Below are 25,588 nucleotides of genomic sequence, written 5' to 3' on the forward strand. Positions count from 1 at the left end.
TAAAATGTCTGTAAAAATATGACTTTTATTTGGTAAACACTGGTAAAATGTCTGTAAAAATATGACTTATTTGGTAAACACTGGTAAAATGTCTGTAAAAATATGACTTATCTGGTAAACACTGGTAAAATATCAGTGAAAATATGACTTGTATCTGGTTAACACTGGTAAAACATCTGTAAAAATATGACTTTTATCTGGTAAACACTGGTAAAATATCTGTAAAAATATGACTTTTATTTGGTAAACACTGGTAAAATATCTGTAAAAATATTACTTTTATCTGGTAAACACTGGTAAAATATCTGTAAAAATATGACTTTTATTTGGTAAACACTGGTAAAATATCTGTAAAAATATTACTTTTATCTGGTAAACACTGGTAAAATATCTGTAAAAATATGACTTTTATCTGGTAAACACTTTAAAATATCTATAAAATGGGACTTTTATTTGGGAAACACTTTAAATAAAAATAGGATTTTTATCTAGTTAATACTCAAAAAATATTGTAAAAATAGGACTTTAGTCTGGTACATGGGTCAGTAAGATACCTTTGGCGTCCTCCAGCAGAATCTTCCACCATGAACACACTACAAAATAATGACATTCTCTGGGTTTATTTTCAATGGGCAAACTCTTACACGTATATCGGTGCAATTTTTAATCTCTTGAAATGTGATTTTATTACTTCATAAAATTTTCTTCGAGGGATTTTACCTGATTTGTGCATGTCCCTCACACTGCCCTTCTAATTTTAGTGAGTTTGATAAGTGTTTAAATGAAAAAAAAAAAAAAATCAAATGCGTTTTAGATGTTGTCATTATATTCAACACGTTTTTCGATAAAACAAGTCATTTTGATCATTTATATTGTATTTTCATAATATTCAACATTCTACTCGTGTCCTTGAAATTGCTGTCCATCCTGTTATTTTGGGGGAATTGTCCCTTTTAATTATCTGGTTTATGACATCACTGATGACATCATCATCATTTTGAGTGTCTTCATTGGAGGTGGAAACATAGCCTACGAGAGCATTTAATATTTACATTAACATTTCAAAATTTTGATCGTTTTGTGTTTGCACTTAGATGTGGTCCACCCTCTTACCACAAAATATCATTTAATATAAAACTTTTCAGAAATTCAGAATATATTTGTTGGCCATTCCAGAGTACTTTTCAAAGATGATCGACTTTACCAACTCAAGGTCCAACGTGGTCATTAAATGCTAACTTTAGCCAAAACTGTCCACCCTGTCACTTATTTTTACATGTATTTGTCGGTGACAGGGTGGACATATTTTGTGGTCTGCTTGTAAAAGATGTATTTAAAATATGGGAACATGACTAACATGCATTTCTAACAGCCTACAGGTGACATAACATATAGACATAGTGTTAAGTGGAAAATTTTTTACAAAGTTTTCCCAAAGTTTTTTTGGACATTTTGAAGTCTGAAATGCATCTTATAGTGATATTGACCCAAATACTGGAAAAATATTTTAAAAATACTCTTTTATTTGGGAAACACTGGTAGAATATCAGTAAAAATAAGACCTTCATCTGGGAAACTATGGAAAAAATATTTTTTAAAAAAGCGTTTTATCTGGTAAATACAAGCAAAATATTTAGAAAATACATCACAGCCTCTCAATCAGATTTAAGTCTGGACTTGGACCAGGTCTCTCCTTAAGCCTTTATCTGGTTCTTTTAGTCTGTTCAGAGGTGGACTTGGACCAGGTCTGTGCCTCAACCTTTATCTGGTTCTTTTAGTCTGTTCAGACGTGGACTTGGACCCGGACTCTCCTAAGCCTTCATCTGGTTTGTTTAGTCTGTTCATATGTGAACTTGGACCAGGATTCTTCTAAACCTTCATCTGATTCCTTTAGTCTCTTCAGACCTGGACTTGGACCAGGCTTGGACCAGGTCTCTCCTAAACCTTCATCTGGTTCTTTTAGTCCGTTCAGACGTGGACTTGGACCAGGTCTCTCGTAAACCTTCATCTGGTTCTTTTAGTCTGTTCAGACATGGACTTGGACCAGGACTCTCCTAAACCTTCATCTGATTTATTTAGTCTGTTCAGATGTGGACTTGGACCAGGACTCTCCTAAACCTTCAACTGGTTCCTTTAGTCCATTCAGACAAGGAACCAGGTCTTGGACTTTCTGGTGTGTTTGGGATCATTGTCCTGATGTAGACCCCAAGTGGACTCCAACTGATGGGCAGACGTTCTTCTTCAGGAACAGAATTCATGGTTCCATCAATTACAGCGAGTCATCGCTGAGTACATCTTAGATTTTCTACTGGAAACAGTGGAAAAACATTTTAAAAATCAAACTTTTATGTGGAAAAATCAGATTTTTATCCCAAAAAACACACCACTATTTAAACACTTTTTAGATACCTTTTCCTCAGGTAAACATGACAAACACAACTCTGTTTCCATTTTCAGTTTGAGATTAATTAAGTCTTTTGTCCAATCAGATGACCGGTATAAGGATATCCTATTGGCCCTGGAACGATCAACCAATCAGAGCAAAGAGATCCAGGAATGGTGGATCGTTGACCAACCAGCTGCCAGCCTGGTCCCTGTCGGGGGCGGAGCCTTGGCAGGAGAGCGACGGGAGGCGGGGCTTCAGTTGTTTGTGTTCAGCGATAAAGTCAGTCCTCCTAGTCTGGGCTTCCTGGCTGGATACGGGTAAAAACTCGCCCATCACACCATGAACATTGTCTTGACAATCACAGGCCACCGAGTGACTTTGTTGTCCTTGCCCCGTAGCATCATGGGACTGTACGCATCAGTGGTTCTGGTGATCGGGAAGTTTGTCAGAGAGTTTTTCAGTGGAATCAGTCACTCCATCATGTTCGAGGAACTTCCTTGTGTCGACCGCATCCTCAAACTCTGCACCGACATCTTCCTGGTACGAACCCGCCCCTGTCATCCAACCAAACCAAGCTGATTGGTTCCCATCAGACTACCAGAGATGAGCCAATCATGGCATCTGTGTGGCTCCTACTGTGATCTGATTGGCTATTCCTGTGTTTCAGGTGAGAGAGACAGGTGAGCTGGAGCTGGAGGAGGAGCTTTACGCCAAGCTGATCTTCCTATATCGATCACCTGAGACTCTGATCAAATGGACGCGACGCTGACCTCATCCCTCTGCCCAGTATTGATTATCAGACTTTGACATCATCAGCTCCACCCAGTATTGATTATCAGACTGTGACATCATCAGCTCCACCCAGTATTGGTTATCAGACTGTGACATCATCAGCTCCTTGATGATCGCCTTTTGCTGCTGTCGTCTCTGAAATGTGAACTGAAAAAAGTGTTCTGTCATTGTTGTCGCTCCTCCACAGGGAGTGCTCTCCATGGGTTCTACATACTCCATGTTCTTCAAACATTTGACACCTTTTCCATAAACTGTCCAAACTTTCAGCGTGTTTAGTACATGTTCTCCACATTCTCCTGAAGTCCCAATATATTCTTCACTCTCCAAATGTTCTCTGTACTCTCTAAAGGTCCTCCACATTCTCTAAATGCTTAACACTTGTTCTCCAAGCATTATCCACCTGTTCTAGTCCTGTTCTTCACATGTTCTCCTTAACCTATTGCCTATACTTCCTCGACATGTTTTTGTCAATATGTTGTTCTTATGTTCTCCATATTTTGTCTACATTTTTTCATTATCCCCATATTTTCTCTACATTTTGTTCTTATGTTCTCCATTTTTTCTTTACGTGTTCATTTTATGTTCTCTGTATGTACTCAGCAAGTTCTTCTTATGTTTTCTGTATTTTCTCAACATGTTCTTACATTCTCTGTATGTTCTCAACATGTTTGTCTTATGTTCTTTGTATTTTCTCGATATGTTCTCTGGATCTTTTCTACATGTTCTTATCTTCTCTGCATTTTGTCAACATGCATTTCTTATGTTCTCCATATTCTCTCATCATGTTCTTCTTATGATTTCCGTAATAACTCAACATGTTCGTCATATGTTCTCCAAACCCGACCCTTTGAAAGAAATAAATGCCATTGGTGATAATGAACAGAGAACAGTGGATGATCTGTCTGTATTTCGATAAACTCTACATTGTATCATGAACATCTCTGAATATGTTCTAATCCATACAGTGTGTGAAATGTTCCTGTTCTCAAGGATAATGGATCTATTTATTTGCTTATGTTCCTTCTCATGCTTGTTGCTTTTTAACATTGAGGCTGTGAAAGTTACACAACATTAAATGGAAATGAAACCAGTTAAATCAGAGTTTTTCTTCACCAACATACGTGTAAACGCTGTAAGAGGAAGGAGGTTCGTGGCTGATGCTGAGATGATGCTCCTATATGGGGGGGGGCGTTGGAGCGAGGGAGGGGGTAGTGGTTCATCCTTGTCAGAGCGTGCGGTAGTGGTCCATAATTTTCACTGGGGGGGTGTAGCTCCATGATTATCTGATTGTGTGTGTGGGGTGATAGCATCATTGTCCAAGCAGGTTCGAAAGTGAAACTAACTCGCTTTACTGTTCCTCTAACTCTCCGGGCAACACACACACACAGGAGCAGCGAGCGACAGAATCTCCGTGCAACAAAAAAGTTAATACATTTACTACATATTGGCCGATGTTGATTAATCGGTGATACACTATAATCGGCCGGACTCTACTCTATTATATTAAATAATTTCACCACTGTAGACCAAGCTAAATATTGATTATGTCCTTTAAATTATCAACTTGCCTCTTAGACCCAATCCCACCCAAACTTTTTAAAGATACTCTGCCCCTTACTATTGACACTATCCTAAATATAATTAATACCGCATTAGTAACTTGCTACATGCCACAGTCTTTTAAATATGCAGTTATTAAACCACTTGAAAAAAACTACTCTTGAGCCTGACGTAGCCAATTACAGGCCTGTATCAAATCTCCCCTTCCTCTCAAAGTCCTTGAAAGAGTGGTAGTTAAACAGCTACGTCAGCACCTCCAGGACAATAGTTTATTTGAACATTTCCAGTCTGGCTTTCCAGCTCATCATAGCGCTGAAACTGCACTAGTCAAAGTTACTAATGATTTGTTACTAGCTGCCAGTGTTGGGCAAATTACTTTTAAAAAGTAATTAGTTATAGTTACTTTCCCAAAAAAAATAATTGAATTACTAACAGAATTACTCCTTCATAAATGTAATTAGGTACCAGGGAAAGTAATTATTGTGTAACTTTTTTGAAAAACCTTCAAATATGTTAAAGGAAACTGATTTTTGAGCATGTTTCACTGACCAGTTGCATAGAGACCATAACTGTGGTGAGGCTGGGGTCCGCCAGGGCCTGGCTGCGGTCCGCCAGGGCCTGGCTGGGGTCCACCAGGGCCCGTCTTTTCCACCACGTAAGTGCATATCTGCATTTATAGGAAGAAGATGCTCCTCCAGTTAATCCCACCTCTCCACTTTTTTCAGTGGCTCCTCCCTGACACTGCAGTAAATGTCTTCAGTCCAGTCAGTCGGACTCACTGATAACTCCTCCCCTAAGTTAGCTGCGCACGTAGCTGCGTTCAAGTGAATGGGGTGTGCTGCGGACAACTCAAACTCGGACATGTCATTAGTCGTTCAGGTGAAGGCAGCGTGGACAACTCAGACTCATGGACACACAGTTGGAGCATGAAAGCAGTGTGTGGGCAATTTGAACATAAGAACAGCTCATAAACGAACGGCTCGCAATGAATCGGTTCTTATCGTTCACTGAAAAGAGCCGTTCAAAAGACTCGATTCGTCCGTAAACGTCACATCTCTCATGCCTGGCTGAGCGAGCCAGGACGGAAAACAGCTGTTGGCAGAGGTGAGCAATCCCAGCTCCATGGACTATAAGTCCTGCCATGTATTTGTTCCAACCACTCACTGAACCAGCCCAGTTTGAAGAGCACAACTGCTCATTCCAGGGAGATGAAGGTATAATTAGTGGAATCACCTGTGTTAAGTGAACAGGTTAACCGTCGTGAGACAGGTTAGTTTTACCCTACCGATGATGTGTTGTTTCAATAGTAATTGCAGCAACACATGGCAGGACTTTTACTCTATGGAGCTGGGATTACCCACCTCTGGCTGTTAGATATCAGTGCATAGTAACGCACCACATTTCACTGCCGGTAACGGCATAGTAACGTTTCAAATAGTAATTCATTAGATTACCCATTACTGGAAAACAATAACAGCGTTAGTAACACCACTATTTCTAACTCCGTTATTCCCAACATTGATAGCTGCTGATGATTGGTTTGGTCTTGACCCTGGTTCTGTTGGACCTGAGTGCAGCTTCTGACACCACTGACCACAGCATTTTACAGCAGAGATTAGAATGGGACATAAAGGCATTAGAGGAGCAGCCCTCTGCTGGTTTCAATCCTATTTATCTAATAGGTAGCAGTTTTGTCAACGTAAACCAACAATCATCACCATATTTATGGCGTACTGCAAGGGTCTGTCCTCGGGCCCATTTTGTTTATACTGTATATGCTGCCTTTAGGTAACATCATTAGAAAACATGGCATTGATTTTCACTGTTACACAGACAACACACACAACTGTATTTATCAATTAAACCTGATCAGACCAGGCAAGTGGATAAACTAAGTGCCTGCATCCAAGTCATAAAGACTTGGATGACCTTTAATTATCTTTTACTTAACCCTGAAAAAACAGAAGTCATTATAATAGGCCTTAAAAGTGTGAGAGACTTCCTAACTGGACAACATGAATGTGGCCTCCAGCGCTACCGTTAAAAACCTAGGAGTTCTATTTGAGCCCGATCTATCATTTAAAGCTCATATTAACCAAGCCTGCAGAACAGCCTTTTTCCACCTGTGCAACATAGACAAAATTAGTAATATTCTGTCTAAAAATAATTCTGAAAAATTCATTAATGCGTTTGTCATATCTAGATTAGATTACTGTAATTCCCTACTCGCAGTGTGTCCTAAAAGTTCAGTAAAAGTTTTCATCTGGTTCAGAACGCAGCACCAGGACTATTAACAGGAACTAATAGAAGAGAGCTCATCACCCCTGTGCTCCAAGCCCTTCACTGGCTTCCAGTCAAGTTTAGAATTAAATTTAAAATCCTCCTTCTTACATACAAGACCATTAATGGTACGGGCCCTTCTTATCTCACAGATGTTCTAGTTCTGTACCATCCTAACAGAACACTCGACTCTCAGAATGCAGGTCTACTGGTAGTTCCCAGGGTCTCTAAAAGTACAATAGGAGCTAGAGTCTTTAGTTACCAAGCTCCTGTCGTATGGAATCAGCTTCAGCTAACATTAAAGAGGCTGACACAGTCTCTACCTTTAAGATTAGACTGAAAACATTTGTCTTTAAAAAGGCTTATGGTCAGACTGGTTAAAAACAGACTGAACCCACAGTTCAGTCTAAGCTGCCCCAGGACCTATAATGCTGGGGGAAGTACAGTCCTATCACCTGTTTCTGGTACGACGGACCACTTTTGTCTGTACTTATAATTTCCAGTATTCAGTTTACTTAGTCTGTTCATCACTATTCACCAGGTGTCCTTTTTCCCCACTCCCCTCTGGGAGAGTGGCTACTGTTTCAGATGTCTGGGGTCCAAGGACGATGGGATCTGAGGTGACTTGTCTCTGTCCTGTACTGACCTGTGACCCCGGACCCCCTCCCCCATCCTCACCTGTCTGGATGGACCTCCTCACCCTCACTTGTCTCATCTGACTAGATGGACCCCCGCATGTGCTCCCACTCTACTGCATCCTTACAGACTGGAACTACATCTGCAAATGGACATCCATCAGTCCTGGTTCATCTACAGCCTGTCCGTCCATGGGAGTGGATCTGTCCTTCACTGTGCTTCTCCCTCAGGTTTCGCTTTTCTCTCTGGATTTTTGGAGTTTTTCTTTGCCGAGAAGGAGGGTCTAAGGATGGGGGATGCCCAGGACATTAATCCATTTCCTTTATCTGCTGTTTATTTTACTGTTGTTTGGATCCAACTAATTCTGTAAAGCCCTCTGAAGTAACCTTGTTGTGATATAGGGCTCTACAAATAAAATTTAATTGAATTAAAGGTTCATATCACCAGTTCACAACTTGAAGCAACAAAACAAACCACAGTTCATGTTGTCATTCACAGGCAGTTTATTGTGCATTTTTCTCAGTGAAATTAAAGGTGGATGTGCTTTCTGCTGACTGGACGTTCTAATCAGCTTCACCCATTCAGTTTTTTCTCAGTCACAGACTGAACACGAGTGGCTCTGTCTATTTACTGGGATTCAATCAACAGTTTCAGTGGAAAAGTGATAGCTTTGATTTATTTGGCAAATTATTGATCATGCAGTGGTTCACATCTTTGTGTGTTTTTCTTTTAATTTGACTTTTGTCCTCAGTGAACAGTCATGTATTTTCTCATCAATCTTTTCTCTTTTCTGAGGTTTTTTTCAGGTAAATGTACACCTTAACCTCAGAGAACTGTTTCATTCTCTGAGGTCAGCAGTTAAAGTTTTCTCTAATATTCCTACACATGCTGCTCTGATTTGTTGTTTATTCGTGGCTGTAATTTCATGTCCCGTAATCAGCCTTGATCTTGAATAATTACCTAAGTTATTTTGTTGTGAAAAACGTGATTAAATCTTCAGAGAAACCGATAAATAAAAGTGATGCAGGAAGACCATGTGACCTGACCGAGAACATGGGTCATGTGACTGATAATTAATAGTTTATACATTTATAAAAACAATCATCCCGTTCTGTCATTAAATAGCGACAGCTCATTTGTCGGTGTCTTGTTGTGCTCTCATTGGTCTGCAGATCTGGAAGACGCCTTATTGGTCCTGAACGTATCACATGACATCCAGCTGAGTGTCAGGTTTCATCACAGTAACGTGTATAGTACAGTAACGACACAGATATGAGTAACACCGACGTCACCTGACCATGAAGGACCTGCAACCAGATCCTCAACACCGAACCGTCATTTGTACTATTTTAATCAGAACTCTGAATTAATACATTTCAGAGAATTTCTGACTTTCAGGTGAATGTGTGTTTTTCTGTATAAATTATAAAATCTCAGAATTTCTTGCTTTGTTGTATTTCAGATTACATTTTTTTTTTTTTTCTTTTTTTTTAAGATTTGATGTAGGCTTTGGTTTTTTAACTTCTGTTAGAACCTGTGATTTCAGGTCCAGTTCTGTCTGATGGACCTGGGTTTGGTTTCTTCCTAAACCTGGACCAAAGTTCATCTGATGAATTCAGGTTCAAATCTGGACATTACTCATATCTGTGGTTCCTTTTGTGCTGATTGTGATGATGATTCCACCTCCATGCACAGGTCTGGGCTAGTCCTCCTCAGACCTCCACAATCCTCCTCAAGTCCTCCTCAGTCCTCCACAGTTATCCTTAGTCCTCCTCAAGCCCTCGTCCTCAGTCTTCATTGTCAGTCCTCCCTTGTCTTTAGTCCTTCTCAGTTCTCCTTAGTCCTCCTCAGTTCCTGTCCTTAGTCCTCCTCAGTCCTCCTCAGTCCTCATCCTTAGTCCTCCTCAGTCCTCATCCTTAGTCCTCCTCAGTTCCTGTCCTTAGTCCTCCTCAGTCCTCCTCAGTCCTCATCCTTAGTCCTCATCCTTAGTCCTCCTCAGTCCTCATCCTTAGTCCTCCTCAGTCCTCATCCTTAGTCCTCCTCAGTTCCTGTCCTTAGTCCTCCTCAGTCCTCCTCAGTCCACAGTCTACCTGTGAGATCATCTGCAGCTTCTCTATGTTGGAGAACCTCCACCTCTGTGCTGTTGCCTCCTCTGGCATCTGGGCTCCACCCTGGGGGGAGGTCTCGGTGGAACCAAAGGATTCACCCTCACCGTGGGTCAGTTTACAGTATGCCGTGGAGCTGCTAGCGACCGGCAGACTCCGCCTCCTGGTAGGCGTGGAGGAGGAAGAGGACAGGAGGTGGGACAGGGAGGACAGGGACATGTGGGAGGGGCTTAGGGTGGATGAGGACAGGAGGAGGGCCTGAGAACCATCTGTGGATCAGAACAAAGATTATAAGATTCAGAGGATAAAACAGGAAGTTATGTCTTTATGAATGCAAAGAAATCAGTAATTGGTATCATCTGTTTTTTCCTTAATAATTAAAATCATAACCTGACGAAAAACTGTGCATGTGTGTGTTGTGTACTTTTACATTGGATTAATTCACACTCTAACACATTAATACAATCATCAATTCTGTTAGTATTACCTGGCCACACCTCCTGGAAGGAGGTGAGTGAGGGAGGAGGAGCTGCTGTTGGTGGTTCAGGTGGAGGGGTTGAGGAGCCCAGGGGAGGTGGAGAGTATGTTCCTTCTCCTCCTGTGGCAGAGTGTCTCCTCTTCAACGCCGGAGGGCGTGGCCGTCGCAGTGGCAGTGTGAAGGAGCTGAGCACCTCCTTCTGTGGGGAGGCACAGTGAGGGGAGCGGGGGGCGGGGCTAAAGCTGGGAGGCAGGGAGAGTCTGTGCTCCTGGTAAATACTGAACACTCCTCCTGCTCCTCCTGCTCCTCCTGCTCCTCCGTCCTTCTTACTCAACAGCGAGGCCGGATACGCCCGCGGTTTGGCCTCCAGGCTCTTTGATTGAATGTAATTGACGAGGCCGTTGAGTGGATTGGTGGAGGCGGAGGAGGAGGCGGGCTTACGGAGGCTGTGGAGGTCAATGACAGTGGAGTAAATGTCCCTCAAGTTGATGACCTTTGTCTTCTTGTCCCGGTTCTCATGAAGAACAGCATTAGCGCAAATAAACAGGAAGATCCCAATGCCCATGATGAGAGGACCGAAGACCTTCAGCCTATCAGAGTACAGATACCTGAAAGGATATTAAAACAACCAATCAGAGTACAGATACCTGAAAGGACATTTAAAACAGTCAATCAGAGCACAGATACCTGAAAGGAACATTTAAAACAGTCAATCAGAGCACAGATACCTGAAAGGAACATTTAAAATGGCCAATCAGAGCACAGATAGGTGAAGGGAAACAGTTTACAGTGAATCAAGTGTTTGTACTTTTGTTTTTGTATTACACTTGTTTATAGGTTTCATATTTTTCCAAGTGTTTCTTTTCCAAGCTCGGGACCTTAATTTTTTTTGTAGAACTCTGTTGATGAGTTTAGTTGAAATGAAGGTTTCAGAATGTGCATTTTGCACTACCAAGGTCTGAACTGTTTTCAGTATCAGGGACGGTGAAAAGTATTTTTTCTGTGCAAAGAATTGACTTTCAGAGGCTCAGTTTGTTGGTTTGGTTTGGTTTGGTTGGTGACTAGTATGTTGCAGTTAACCGACATGACTTATTACATTTTAAGAATATATTATCTATCTATCTATTGATTCCACAATTCCATCTGTAATGCCAGTCAAGCTGCAAACAGCCCTTACTCAACATTATTTTGATGGTGATGGAGTCAGTAAATATGAGGATAGTACAGGGATTCATAGGTTTACATTCTGGGTCTTGAGATGAAAGATGAGTTTTACATTTTTTTATTTACCTGTCCAGAAAATCCTCCAGGAAGCTTCGAGGAAGGATCTGAGTCGTCCCGTTGGTACTTTGTGTGCTGTTAAAACCCTCTTCATCTTCCTCCTGAAATGGTGACATGGACGTTCTACAACATCTTCTATGGCACCAAACTCCATCAGCATCATAAATAAAGTTAAATAAGATAACTTTTGGTTGGTCTGAGATTGGGATTTGCCAATCAATAAAAAAATTTAAATTATGAATACTTTTATTTTTACTGTGATCCCAGACTGAGCTTTAATATAGCTAATACTGTTGTACATTTTTTTATACTTCAAGATTTTGTTAATCTTTCTCTTACTGAGGAAATTATAGAACCTCCCTGGGTTTATCTGACAAATCAATGCTCCAGAACATGATGGTGTCAGTGATACTGATGGGGTTAGTGGGTAAAAATGTGTAAATGTACTGCATCTATGGATTGTTTGGAAAAATGTTGATTTGATAGAAGACTTTTTGATTCAAACAGCAGAAGAACTGAACCATGATGTGTTTGCACCTGAAGGTTTGAACAGGTATTCTGGTCTCACCTGAGCATCAGCAGGTCCAGGAGGGGAGCTGGTGGTGGACCCTGGGGCCATGACGGTGCCCTCTGGTGGCTGAGCAGTGAAGAACAGCCCATCTCGAGGCCAGTAGCCCAAAGCTGCCATGACCACACCCACAAGCAGGACCAGGATACCCACAGCAGCAACCAGACCCGAGGCCGAACAAAGCTTTAGCTTTCCTTTCACCACCACCACCTCGCTCCTCCTGAAGAAGACGAACCCGATGGTCGAAAATAGAAGTAACTCCACAACCTCTGACGCCAACAAGTAACACAACTAAACACTTTATGGAATGAACAGTGGCGTTCATAGTGTGAAACAGGTTCATATTAGTAGAAGTGTCATATTTAATGAGACCACCACAGAACCACATTTCCCAGGTCTCTCCCATTTTATTACTGCTGATTATAATGAGTAATGAGATCATATCTGACACATGGTCTTCTCCTTTACTGTAACAGTTCATGTAGTTCATTTATGATGTGTTACCTCTTCTTCTTGCTCTTCCTCTTGTGAGTTTGAGCATTGCGTGGTTTTGATCGTAAAGAGTCCTGCCGCCTTGCGTTGATCCGCAGAAGACCACCGGTGGCGATCATCACAGCTCAACTACCAGACGGTGGCTCGGAGGGCTAAGCTCCACCCACCACCACCTCACAAGGACTCAGCCACCAACACCCTGTGAGAAACAGAAGGAAGAGATGTGGATGAACATGATCAGGTCATCAGTCCAAAGACCTTCCACCTTCACATCACTGGTTTGTTTCTGAAGGGCTTTAAACTAGGGATGCACCGATACCACTTTTTTCCAGTATGAGTACAAGTACTTACATTTGAGTACTTGCCGATACCAAGTTCCGATACCAGTACTTAATAATTCCATTCCAGTTGTTAGTTCCTTTTGTAATTGTGCTTTATTGTCGTTGTCATTAGTCTGACTGGAACAAAGTGCTGCTACTGACATTTAATGTGTTGGAATGAGCGTTTGTCAATTAATCCACCAGGGGGCGCCACTCTGAATTAACCGTACTGGACAGATACCACGAAGAAGAGGAAAGTTTAATGAAGAAGAAGAAAGTCAGTAATAACAAACATGGCGACGACAGAGGCAACACTAATGTGATACTAATATTGCAGCGTTTTCGCTGGTAAGGTTTAAAAGTTTAGCTTCAGCAGGAAGAGAAAAGAGAAATGAGTGATAAGTTTGGTTTTCACTTCCGCTGGCGGCGGTCTGCACCGTTCCGTACCCCTGGTGGTATTCTCTGTTTGGGTACACATCCGCCATCACCTTGAAAATGGATGGAATGTACGCAGAGGACGGACAGAACGCTGCGTCCGTATCTGTCTGTGTCTGGAATGGTACTGTCAGTCAGCCTTACTTTTATCACTGTCATTTATTTAGTTAAATCTCCACATTCTTCACACTCCACACACATTATTCCTCCTCCTCGTACCTGCTGCACTGAACTGGGAATGTCACACAGCCGTAAGTGGTATTGGTGCATTTGTATCGGGTATATTTTACGAGTACGAACACGAGTACACACTGAGTATCGGAGCCGATGCCTGATACTCGTATCAGTATCGGTGCATCCCTACTTTGAACTGACCATTTTTTCATGTTTCGTGTGTCATGGCGACGTCTTATGGTTGAGTTAACAGGTCGTTATAGTGTTAAATAATGATAATCCAAAGATGATGGGGATGGATATGAAAAAATGAACTCTGATGAAGGACTCTGACAGGAAAATATACTTCCTGTTTTGTTTCAGTGTGAAGATAAATGCTGCGATGTCCATTGTGTACATTTATTTTTTTCTCTAACCAGGAGCTTTTCTTAAGCCCAACCATGTTGTTTTGTTGCAAAGGCACCCTGTACTTCTGAAACACCTCCACAGGATAGCCATATGTGAATGTGGATCAGTTGGACAATCTCCCATGGACCCTCCAGTACCTGCTGAGGACAAATATTTGGGCCATTGTTTCCATGATGAGGATGAAAACCACACTGTTACAATTTTGGCTGGATTTTCCCCTTTATTATTTATTTATTTAAAGTCACCACCTGAGTCCTCAAATCCAGGAAACTGTGTTGAAGAGGTGTGTCAACCAAGTCTGACCCACAACATCCAGAGTCCAGAGGATCTCAGGTTGGATCCATTCATCTCTGGTTCTTGCCCATAAAACATTTTTTAACTCCAACAAGCTCTGAGCCCCAGGAATGAACCAGTCCTCCTCTGAGTTCCAAACTCAGAGACTACATTAAGGTGTTCCACCCTCCAAATTCAGCCTAGCCTAACTGAAATCTGTCACCTTTCAGATTTTGGTCATCTACCTCTGGTTCCTCTTAGGTTTTTAGTCATCTACCTCTGGTTCCTCTTAGGTTTTTAGTCATCTACCTCTGGTTCCTCTTAGGTTTTTAGTCATCTACCTCTGGTTCCTCTTAGGTTTTTAGTCATCTACCTCTGGTTCCTCTTAGGTTTTTAGTCATCTACCCCTGGATCAGTGGCGGCTGTTCATCTTTCAGAGAGGGGAATCTCATTGTCGGCTTACTTTAAAAAAATTGTCAAGTTATTTAAACAGAAATTCGGCCCTCCGTGCCTTTTTAAGAAAATGGTCAGTGACCTTATCGTACCAAGTAGGCATCTTTTCCAGGGACTTGATAGTTAGTTCACTCCGACCTAGCCAACAGTATGATTGATTTAACTATCTACAAAACGATATTAAACTCAAACAACAAATGATTAAATTATGTAACTGAAACAAGAAAACATTGAAATTATGTTAAATTGAAACAAGGAACTACAATGAGTGTGTTTTATTTACAGTGCAAGAAATGAACAAGTAATTTCATAGTGGTCTTTTTCTCGATTTCACAGCAGAATGCACGACGGTATTAAAATGAACTCTGTCAAGTGAAGGAGTATATCTCAAAATAGCTGTCAGTCAAACAGGATTCAGCCTTTCGACTGATCCTCCAATCAGCACGTGGAAGCTCAGCATCCAGCCCGGCCAAGCTCCGCCCACAGCTCCATTCACCCCCAGAGATGCTGAGTGTCAGGGGGCGGGACAACATCGAGGCATTTATCCATTTAGCGTCCAGTTTAGAGTCAATGAAAAACCAGTTCCACTCAGTCCCATTGAAGTGCATGGACGCTGAACGTCTACGGACAAATGCACTGAGCAGAGATGGAATGAGAAAACAGAGACACGGGAATGGAGGAGAAGTGAACAACACTGAGTCTGTTGATTTCTGACAAAGCTGATTCTGAATGAACTCGTCTGTGAGATGAACGTGTTCTAACACATTTGTAGTCAATGAAATGTCAACACAACCGAACAGATCTGACCATTTCATTTGAGTAATTTTAGGGGAAGCTGAGCTTCCCTTGCAGTCTATGAGAAATCGCGTCTGCTCTGGATCCTCTCAGGTTTTTAGTCATCTACCTCTGGTTCCTCTTAGGTTTTTAGTCATCTACCTCTGGTTCCTCTTAGGTTTTGGTCATCTACCTCTGGTTCCTCTTAGGTTTTGGTCATCTACCTCTGGTTCCTCTTAGGTTTTGGTCATCTACCTCTGGTTCCTCTTAGGTTTTGGTCATCTACCTCTGGTTCCTCTTAGGTTTTGGTCATCTACCTCTGGTTCCTCTTAGGTTTTGGTCATCTACCTCTGGTTCCTCTTAGGTTTTGGTCATCTACCTCTGGTTCCTCTTAGGTTTTGGTCATCTACCTCTGGTTCCTCTTAGGTTTTGGTCATCTACCTCTGGTTCCACAAACCAAACAAGTTCAGTAGATTGTTTCTGTTGACAGATCATCTCCTGTCTTCACCCCAAGTCCAAGACGCTCAGGCTGATCACATGACTATGATGAAGGCGACATCTTTTTCCACAGGAACATCCAGATTAGATAAAGCAAAGGACCACTCACCAGTCTGTGAGGTTGTGTTCCTTGAAATCACAGACTAATATTTACAGAGTTAAAATCGCTAATCCTACCCATCAGAGTTGACTTCAGAAATCTAATTTTAACCCTTTTTGTGTTTGATTTTGTGGAGTTATTTTCTTGGCTGTATTTTGTTGACCTTATAGTAACATCCAAGGAGGGGGCTGGTCCTAACCCTGATTTACAAAGAAAAACTCGAATGTTCAGGCACTGAATCAGGGACTATGAGTAAACCTACTCACCTCCTCTCACCACTCCAGAGTTAAATAAAGTCTAAACCCTTTGCAGGTCTGGTCAGGTGAATCTGACTGGATCTAATCGGGCTGAAGTGCTGGGTTCATCAGCCTTGAGGTTCTGACAAATATCCAGATCTCCAGACCCCTACAGGTTCTTCAGCAGGTGGATGGTCGTGTGACCAGAAGGAGTTTTATTCTTGAAATGGTACAGTTTCATTCTCATATTTTTTTCATTGTATTTCATATTGTTTTTTGTTATTTTATTTTTATTTGATATTACATTTGTATCATGTGTTTTTAATGCTCAGCGTGGTTCTAACACTGTGTAAAGACCTTGATTATCAAACAGCTGAGTCAGATCAGCTCTGTGTGTGCACTACATCTCCCAGCATGCACTGCAGCTCCGCTTCCACCGAAGGCACGTCTGAGAGTCTGAGTGGATTCTACTGATTCTCAGATAGTCACGTACCCATCTATACTGGTCAATACTCTGTCTAATCAATCATTTATCTTCTGTTCAATAATAGATGCAATTCTGTTGAAAAACAGATCAGTTCACACCAAATAGTTTTCACAGCAAATGTACTAATAATCTATAGTGATCAATAGCAGCAGACACAGAGAATAAAACTGTTTGTTCTTACAGATGGAGCTCCTGTGGTTTCATGTTTCTCCTCTTTTCTCCTCATCTTCCTCCGATGCTGTTATTCCTCTTTAATCATCTCCTCTTCACTGCAGTCACTGATCAGTTACATGAATCTCCTCCTCCAACAAAACTGAAGCTGCAGAGACAGTTTCCTCCCACTGGGACTCTGAATCCACCTGTCTGTCTCTCTGTCTGTCTGTCGTCAGGTTTATCGATCTGGTCTCTCCTCCTCTGTCCTCTGATCCTGGATCAGGATTAAATCCTGGTCCTGTCTCTGTCTCTGTCTCTCCCTCTCTCTCTCTCTCTCTCTCTCTCTCTCTCTCTCTCAGCAGAGGATGCTGTTGTTGCTAGGATACGGAGGCAGAGCAGCTCTGCAGCGTCTGAATAATTTGTTTCTGTAAAACCTTCAGTCATCTCACACAGTGTGTCCCTGTAGAGACACCGTATGCACCAATTCTTCAATCCAATCAAGTGTTCCTACTTAAAAATATGAATTCTTGCCAGAATACAAGTATGACTACATGTTCATACATGGAGTATGTGCAGAACATGTATATAACGTGTTGTGTGTACAGAGGGACAGACGTGGCAAAAGTACTCACATGCTGTACTTAAGTACAGCTACTTGTGTGAAGAAATAAAAGTAGAAGCACTGATTCAACTCCTTTAATGAAGTAAATGTTAAAAAGTACAACTTCTCAGTTGTAATAAAGTACAAAAGTAAAAAGCAGAATGGCATTTTTTTTTGCCATGAATGAAACAATACTTATTTAACCAGGCAAAATCATAAAAGTTTCCATATTCTAATTCCACAGTGAATGGTACTGACTAGAGTCCTGCACCGGGTCGGGTACCCGAAGGTAACCGTAAAAACATGTGGGGACGGGTAAAAAAAATTAAAAGAATTTCCACTGGGTATGAGCAGGGGTAAGATTAAATAAACAAAATGTGGGTGGGTAGCGGGCAAGGAAGTGAAAAAATAAAGGAAGATTCATGGATGAAAATAATTTTCAGGGTATTTAATGATGATGATCATCTAATTTGCCCATGGTTGATCCAGGGCCGGTTTGTTTTATTTTGACATGAGCTTCACCTCTGTTTACAGACGGCCACAGACGGCATTGAGCAGCACGTCAGAGGTTTATAGATGCCGTGTGTTTTAGCCAAAAATAAAGCCCTTAAAAGTCAGTTACTGTGTAGACAACGTGTTTAATCACGGGTCAGGTCAGCTTTGCAGGTATGGGCGGAAAAGTTTGGAAAAAGTGGACCTTTGCAGGACTCTGGTACCGACACCTGGTACCGACCCCGTACAGGACTCTGGTACTGACCCCATACAGGACTCTGGTACCGACCCCGTACAGGACTCTGGTACTGACCCCGTACAGGACTCTGGTACTGACCCCGTACAGGACTCTGGTACTGACCCTGTACAGGACTCTGGTACTGACCCCGTACAGGACTCTGGTACTGACCCCATACAGGACTCTGGTACTGACCCCGTACAGGACTCTGGTACTGACCCCGTACAGGACTCTGGTACTGACCCCGTACAGGACTCTGGTACTGACCCCATGCAGGACTCTGGTACTGACCCCGTACAGGACTCTGGTACTGACCCTGTACAGGACTCTGGTACTGACCCCATACAGGACTCTGGTACTGTCCCCATGCAGGACTCTGGTATTGACCCCATGCAGGACTCTGGTACTGAGCCTGTACAGGACTCTGGTACTGACCCTGTACAGGACTCTGGTACTGACCCCATGCAGGACTCTGGTACTGAGCCTGTACAGGACTCTGGTACTGACCCCGTACAGGACTCTGGTACTGACCCCATGCAGGACTCTGGTACTGACCCCGTACAGGACTCTGGTACTGACCCCGTACAGGACTCTGGTACTGACCCCGTACAGGACTCTGGTACTGACCCCATGCAGGACTCTGGTACTGACCCCGTACAGGACTCTGGTACTGACCCCATGCAGGACTCTGGTACTGACCCCGTACAGGACTCTGGTACTGACTCCGTACAGGACTCTGGTACTGACCCCATGCAGGACTCTGGTACTGACCCTGTACAGGACTCTGGTACTGACCCCATGCAGGACTCTGGTACTGACCCCGTACAGGACTCTGGTACTGACCCTGTACAGGACTCTGGTACTGACCCCATACAGGACTCTGGTATTGACCCCATGCAGGACTCTGGTACTGACCCTGTACAGGACTCTGGTACTGACCCCATGCAGGACTCTGGTACTGAGCCTGTACAGGACTCTGGTACTGACCCTGTACAGGACTCTGGTACTGACCCCATGCAGGACTCTGGTACTGACCCCATGCAGGACTCTGGTACTGACCCCGTACAGGACTCTGGTACTGACCCCGTACAGGACTCTGGTACTGACCCTGTGCACAGCCTGTGCTCCTTCTCTCCTCCACTGATTTTCCCTCTGAAGCTCTGTATTTTAGTACTGTCACATCCGTTTAGTTTGAAAAAGTATTGAGCTTACTCTGAGAATGTAAGGTGTATAAAGTACAAATATTTATGCAAAAATGTAGGGAGTAAAAGTAAAAGTTGCCAGAAAAATAAATACTCAAGTAAAGTACAGATACCTAAAAAATCTTCTTTAGTACAGTAACGAAATACTTACACTTCATTACTTCCCACCTCTGCAAAGGGAACAGCACTGAGGTGCATCAGTAGAGTGGAGGCATATATATATATATATATATATATATATATATATATATATATGTATATGGCTCGAAGTTTGGACATTTTTTCAGTATGGACTACAACCGCTGCTGCTGATAATTATGGCGTACTCAGAGAAATGTTCTTATATGTACAAATATTGTGACGTAACAGATGTAACAAATTAAGCAGGAATTAAGACGGGTTGTAGAAATCCACTTGGTTTTGCCAAAATGAATGTAAAGATAGCTTTGCAGCACCTGAAGGGTTCAAATTCTAATTTTTTGAACCATAAGGGTCCAAATACACAAATTAATGTACCAAAGACTAATAAAAGTGTGTTTAGCAAAATATGACCCCTTTAAATGGTCATCAGCACAAACCTGACACCATTTAAAGACCCTCTGATTAACCCCAGATAAAGTTGGACTGTTCTACAGACTTTTCCTGACATTTCTGTAGTCATATCTTATAGTACAAGACATGGTCTGCAGAGAGCTTCCAAAGCATCACTGGGATCTCACTGTTCAAAGGTATCAGTCAGGAGAAGGGTAAAAAAGAATTTCCAAGGCATTAAATATACCATGGAACACAGTGAAGACAGTCATCATCAAGTAGAGAAAATACGGCACATCAATGGCATTACTGAGAACTGGGCATCCCTCCAAAAGTGATGAAAAGTCGAGAAGAAAACTGGTCAGGGAGACTGTCAGGAGGACGACAGCAACATTGAAGGAGATGCAACAATTTCTAGAAATACTTGCAATGTAGAACGTATGGCAACAATCTCACATGTCTGGGCTATGGGGTAGGGTAGCAAGATGAAATCCTTATCTTGTGAAGGAAGGTACTCTAGCTCAACTAAATTTTTTAAAAACACAATTTCAATCTCCCAAATGCATGTGGGAAAATGTGACCTGACCTGAGTCTGATCGAACATCTGTGGGGTGATCTGAAGAGGGCTGTGGTCAGGAGATGCCGTTGCAGTCGGACAGATTTGGAGCATTTTTATAAAGAAGAGTGGGCAAATATGGACACATCAAGATGTGCCACGCTGATAGACTCCTACCCAAAAAGACTGAGTACACTAATAAAACCCAGAGGTGCTGCAACAAAGTATTAGTTTAAGGGTGTGTATATTTATGCAACCATGTTATTGTAAGTTTTTTATTTGTTATTTTTCGCCTTAAAAGATTTCAGTTTGTTTTTCAATTGACTTGTACAGGTTATAGATCTCATTAAAAAGTTTTTAAATTATTTATCTTGGTCTCATTATTTTACATCACAAAAACCTGGCATTTGAACAGGGGTGTGTAGACTTTTTAGATCCACTATACATACATACATTTGTGTGTGTGTATATATATATATATATATATATATATATATATATATATATATATATATATATATATATATATATATATATATGTTGAGGCCCAAAATGGAATCTGGCCCCATTCAGAACCAGGTTGAGTTAGGATTCCATTCTTCTAGGCCGGCCCAGAATGGAATCCTATAGAGATTCCGTTTTGGGCCTCGACATATATATATATATATATATATATATATATATATATATATATATATATATATATATATATATATATATATATATATATATATATATAATTTTTACTGCTGTTATTCTGATGTTTTCTCATATTTTAACATATCCTAATACTTCTAAAACCACTGCAAAAATGCTGAACCTAGCTCCTGACCAATGAACTGCAGACTTTCAAGGTCTGAGATTTCAAGAAAGGCAGAAATATTGTCCGTAACCATCCAAACACTATCTCAGAAAGCAGTACAGTCTTATCTGAATTACTGCCGTTTACAGTAGTTCAGTCTGACTTCGATGAAATATTGGCAAACATTTAGGCCATAACCCAAGAAAAATTATATGTTTGCATGAATTGACAGTGCTTACAAAAAGACTATGCAAAACTAAACAAAAGAAAAAAAACCATATTGTCTGCAGGTTCAGTCTAACCCTCTGGTATCGCATCATCATGCCCCTCTCACCTCCACTTCCCTTCTATGCTGTATGGAAATAACAAGAGCATTCAGACCTTAGAGACACAAGACATGCAGACATATTTGTTTTTCATGTGCATGCGGCATCGTGGCATCTGTTGAGGGTAAGAAGCCAGTGGTTGCCAAGACCAAACCTGATCTTCAGGGGTGGGTTAGGGTTAGCATTAGGCTCAACCCTAAACCTAAATCTGGACACTGGTTTCACTGGAAATGACCTGCCACTTGGTCTTCCTCTTGTAGGAAATTCACAAATACACAAAACATTTATTAACAGGCAGAATTCTGTAAAGCCCTGTGAGGCAACCTTGTTGTGATATAGGGCTCTGCAAATAAAATTGAATTGAATTGAATATTGGTACAATTGCATGTCTTGATAGAACCTGCATTAATTAGTGCAGAAGCTACAGATGCCTTGATACAAAGCAGATCCCTCTTTTCCAGTCCAGACATTCACAGTAGTCACATCCACAAAGTCAAAGACCTCTGATATACCAACGTCTATGGGGATAGAGCCTAACCCTCCCATGGTGCCCCCATGCTGATTGTACAGCTGAACTGAAGGCAAGGCACATTTATTAGTATAGCACAATTCATACACAGGGCAATTCACAGTGCTTTACAAAAATGGAAAAGAGACAGGTTAAAAACACACAATTATAATTAAAGCATAATCAATGAAACATAAATAATAATAAATTAAAACAAAGTAAAAGGTCAGAGTGCAGATAGAACCCTCTCAGTTGTTCTATGCACAGTTGAACAGCTGTTTTCAGCCTGGACTGAAACACTGTCAGAGTGGAGGCCTGTCTCACATCATCAGGAAGACTGTTCCAGAGTCTAACTGCATAGAACTGAAACACAGCTTCACCCTGTTTAGTCCTGACTCTGGGCACCAGCAGAAGACCAGTCCCTGAGGTTCTCAGGGTCCGAGATGGTTCATATGGGACCAATGTGTCACAGATGTACTTTGGTGCTGAAAGTGGCCCGTGGATGTGGAGCTGTTTTTTCTTTCCTGCTCCGTCTCTGGACTGTTGGTCAGTGTGTGTTACTCAACAGTCAAACCAGTGTGTGACAGTGGTGGTGTCAGCTTTTCTGATGAAGCTCCTCTTCCTTCTGTTTTGAGTTACTTTTCACTCTTCAGCTTCAAAGTCTGTTGATTGTACATGTTCCAGTGGCATTTAATTTATTTTAATGTGTTAGTTAATTTGACAAGGACAATGTGCATTCATCAACATGACTGTAAATGTACCAGTCAGCCTAATGGCTATTTTTCATCTGTTGTCCCTGGACAGATGTTAGAGAGTCCCCCTATAAACAGGATACATCAGGATTAATACAATATAAATCACATTTATAAAACTGTACAATATGCATTTAGAAAAAAAATTAGACAATATGGTGCATTAAAGTGTCAATGCATTGTTAGGTAAAGATGTCAGGACACACAGACGGAAGATCATTTATAAAAAGAGAGAATTATAAAGGCCCCAAAATGGATCTTTGAGAAACTCCTGTGGATAGATAGGGGGAAGGTGAGTGATGTTAGCCAGTTTTAACAGACTGCATCCTGCGTGACAAGTAAGACTCGAGCCAGTTTGAAGCTCCGAGAGAGAAATTAAAAGAGTGTAACTTGTTCATAAAATTTTGTGATTAACAGTGTTGAAGACCTTTTGGAAGTTAAGAAATATAGCTCCAAAAACTCCACCTCTGACCAGCTAGGATTTTATGTTTTCTGCCAGAAAGCAGACTGCAGTGTTGTTGAATGTTGGGCTCGAAAACAAACTTCATCAAGGGAAGACTGAATGAATGTTCAGATGGTGGAGTATTTGTTGGGACGGTTCTTTTAATATCAGAGCATCAATGCCAAATATATGGTTTGTTTAAGATGGTTTTAGAGATGAGATAATTTGGGACACCTGAGTTTCTGAGATGTTCTCCAAGGTGAAAGCTGGCTCAGCGAAGACAGTTGGGACAGGACTGTGAGGTGACGGGAGGAAAGCCCATAGCACCAGAATGTATTAAAAAAAATATTGAAGGCTACAGCAACATCCTGCACATTATTTGTGAGTTTTTCCATTTATTTTAATTTCTAACTTCGGGGGAGGCCTTGGTATTGTTTTTGGTTTGGTTTGTTTGTTTCTTTGTTTGTTAACACTCTAGCAGCAAAACTATTGGTTCAATTCATACCAAAGTGGGTTTATAGATTGCCAATGACCCAGAAGAGATCTGATTACATTTTGGGAATAGTAGGTCAAAGTTCCAATTTTTTGTATGAGTTTTTAAAATCTTTTTTCCCCCCTTTACTTATTATGGGCAATATTTCACATGTCTGTAGCAGCAAAACTGTTGGTTGAATTCATATGAAGTTGGGTTTACAGATCGCCAGTGACCCAGAATAGACATGGTTACATTTTGGGAAAAGTTAACATTTTTTCTGAATTTTTCTAAATCTTTTTTTTCTCCCATTTACTTATGATGGGCAAAATTTCAAATGTCTATAAAAACATCCATTTTGTTTCGAGTTACTTCAAACTTGGCACACATATAGAGGCAGTTGACATGATGACATCAGCACATTCATACACATGATGACATCAGCTGGATCGATGCCAAAATAAGCTACAATATGTGTGAGGGGCGGGGTTTGTTGTGTCCGGGACCACTTGTTTGTTTTAGAATATTTTCCTGTTGATTTAGTTAGTTGCTCTCAGAGAGCTTTAGTCGAATTTTCTGTTAAAGTTTAAAAGATATGTGCTTCAGCATTCCTTATGTTTTTAAAAATCTTATTTCTTAGTGTCACAAATACCTTTCTCACTGTTGCTGACCCTGATTTAAGTGCATGTTTTAGTGCTAGGTCTGTGTCTTTCATTAGAGCTACTATGTCTGAAGCAACCCATGGTAGTAAGTTTTAATTGCTTTAATGTTTAGTGCTTACACTGAAGTCTTTAATCTTCCTTATTCACATTGATATTAGCATTTCACTGTCCATTTCCATTAGTTGTTTCCAGTCAGTCTGTTGTACAGCATTTTGAAAGTTGCTCTTTTGATTCTTCTGACAAACTCATGTGAACTGACACACAAGGAGAATCTCTTTTTACTGAGTTTTCTGGCAACAAGTGTCAAGTTATGGTCTGAGAGACCCATTAACATATTGAAGGACTTTAAAGCCTCTCTATCTCTGTGTAAAAGTGGCTTTACTGAATATAAATCAATTTGTGTTCTACTTGAAGCTGTCAGACCTGCAATTAACTGGAAAAGATTAAATGTATCTGTCAGCCTTTTTGGTCTGCAAGTTGAGTCTTCCCAGTTAATATTTGAATCCCCCATAATAATGGTTTCTATATTTAAGTTGCATTCTTTTAAAAGTTTTTCAAACTTGTCATAAAAACTAACTTAGATACGTTTCAATGCCTGGATAAGTGTAATGGAGCAAAATAAAGTGTCAAAAATCACCTTGTGATTCTTTTGCTGTTTGTCATCACAGAGACATGACAGCATCTGCAGCCTTTCCCATTGGAGTGACCTGACCACGCCCTGCCACACTTCCCATCTGTACATGTATCCAGAGGCCCCTGCTCTCACCAGCACAATATCAGCTGGAACAGTGGGCGGAGTCTGACAGAACACCAGCATACCATCCACTCCCACCAATCTCTGACACCATCCTTTATGGAACGGCCTTCAGCAGAATGAGTGACTGGGAGGAGGGCTGGAAGGACAACCTCCACAGATGGGTATTCACACCCAGTGAAACCTGCCCCAGTGGAGAACCCAAACTACAGAGTATATATTCTGAGAACACACTGCTCCAACCAAGGCCCTTTGGAAGTAGCCCAAACGTTCCCACTCTGGTCCCAGTGGTGGATGATAAGATACGATGAACATTTACCTTCCACTCACCTACAGAACAAAACAGGTCACCCCCCAAAAA

At 41.4% G+C, this 25,588-nt stretch overlaps 2 protein-coding genes across 3 annotated transcripts in view; one reads left to right on the forward strand and one right to left on the reverse strand.

Annotated features, from left to right (window-relative positions):
• Positions 1–4,268, forward strand: part of LOC115411038 (piezo-type mechanosensitive ion channel component 2-like) — an 88,843-nt gene extending 84,575 nt beyond the window's left edge. For both annotated transcript variants that reach the window (XM_030122971.1, XM_030122972.1), the window contains exons 52-54: positions 2,490–2,703; positions 2,785–2,926; positions 3,054–4,268. In XM_030122971.1, the coding sequence (XP_029978831.1) occupies positions 2,490–2,703; positions 2,785–2,926; positions 3,054–3,155 (458 nt within the window). In that variant the 3' untranslated portion in view covers positions 3,156–4,268. The remainder of the gene's footprint in view (positions 1–2,489; positions 2,704–2,784; positions 2,927–3,053) is intronic.
• Positions 4,269–9,650: 5,382 nt separating this feature from the next.
• LOC115411040 (transmembrane protein 200C-like) lies at positions 9,651–17,178 on the reverse strand. The gene is made up of 6 exons (XM_030122977.1): positions 16,918–17,178; positions 12,591–12,777; positions 12,087–12,306; positions 11,528–11,619; positions 10,247–10,845; positions 9,651–10,028 (listed from the first exon to the last, which is right to left on the reverse strand). Exons 2-6 carry the CDS (start codon positions 12,695–12,697, stop codon positions 9,709–9,711), a joined length of 1,338 nt encoding a protein of 445 aa, XP_029978837.1. The 5' UTR covers positions 12,698–12,777; positions 16,918–17,178; the 3' UTR covers positions 9,651–9,708.
• Between the last annotated feature and the right edge of the window lie 8,410 nt (positions 17,179–25,588).

Source organism: Sphaeramia orbicularis, chromosome 20, assembly GCF_902148855.1.
Source record: "Sphaeramia orbicularis chromosome 20, fSphaOr1.1, whole genome shotgun sequence".
In the NCBI taxonomy this organism is placed as follows: domain Eukaryota; kingdom Metazoa; phylum Chordata; class Actinopteri; order Kurtiformes; family Apogonidae; genus Sphaeramia; species Sphaeramia orbicularis.

Coding starts and splice junctions, on each gene's coding strand:
- LOC115411040 (XM_030122977.1), bottom strand. CDS start 12,697: ATGATCGCCACCGGTGGTCTTCTGCGGATCAACGCAAGGCGGCAGGAC. Junction 12,307..12,590: donor AGGAAGAGCAAGAAGAAGAG/GTAACACATCAT, acceptor CGTCTTCTTCAG/GAGGAGCGAGGTGGTGGTGG. Junction 11,620..12,086: donor CTGGACCTGCTGATGCTCAG/GTGAGACCAGAA, acceptor TCACCATTTCAG/GAGGAAGATGAAGAGGGTTT.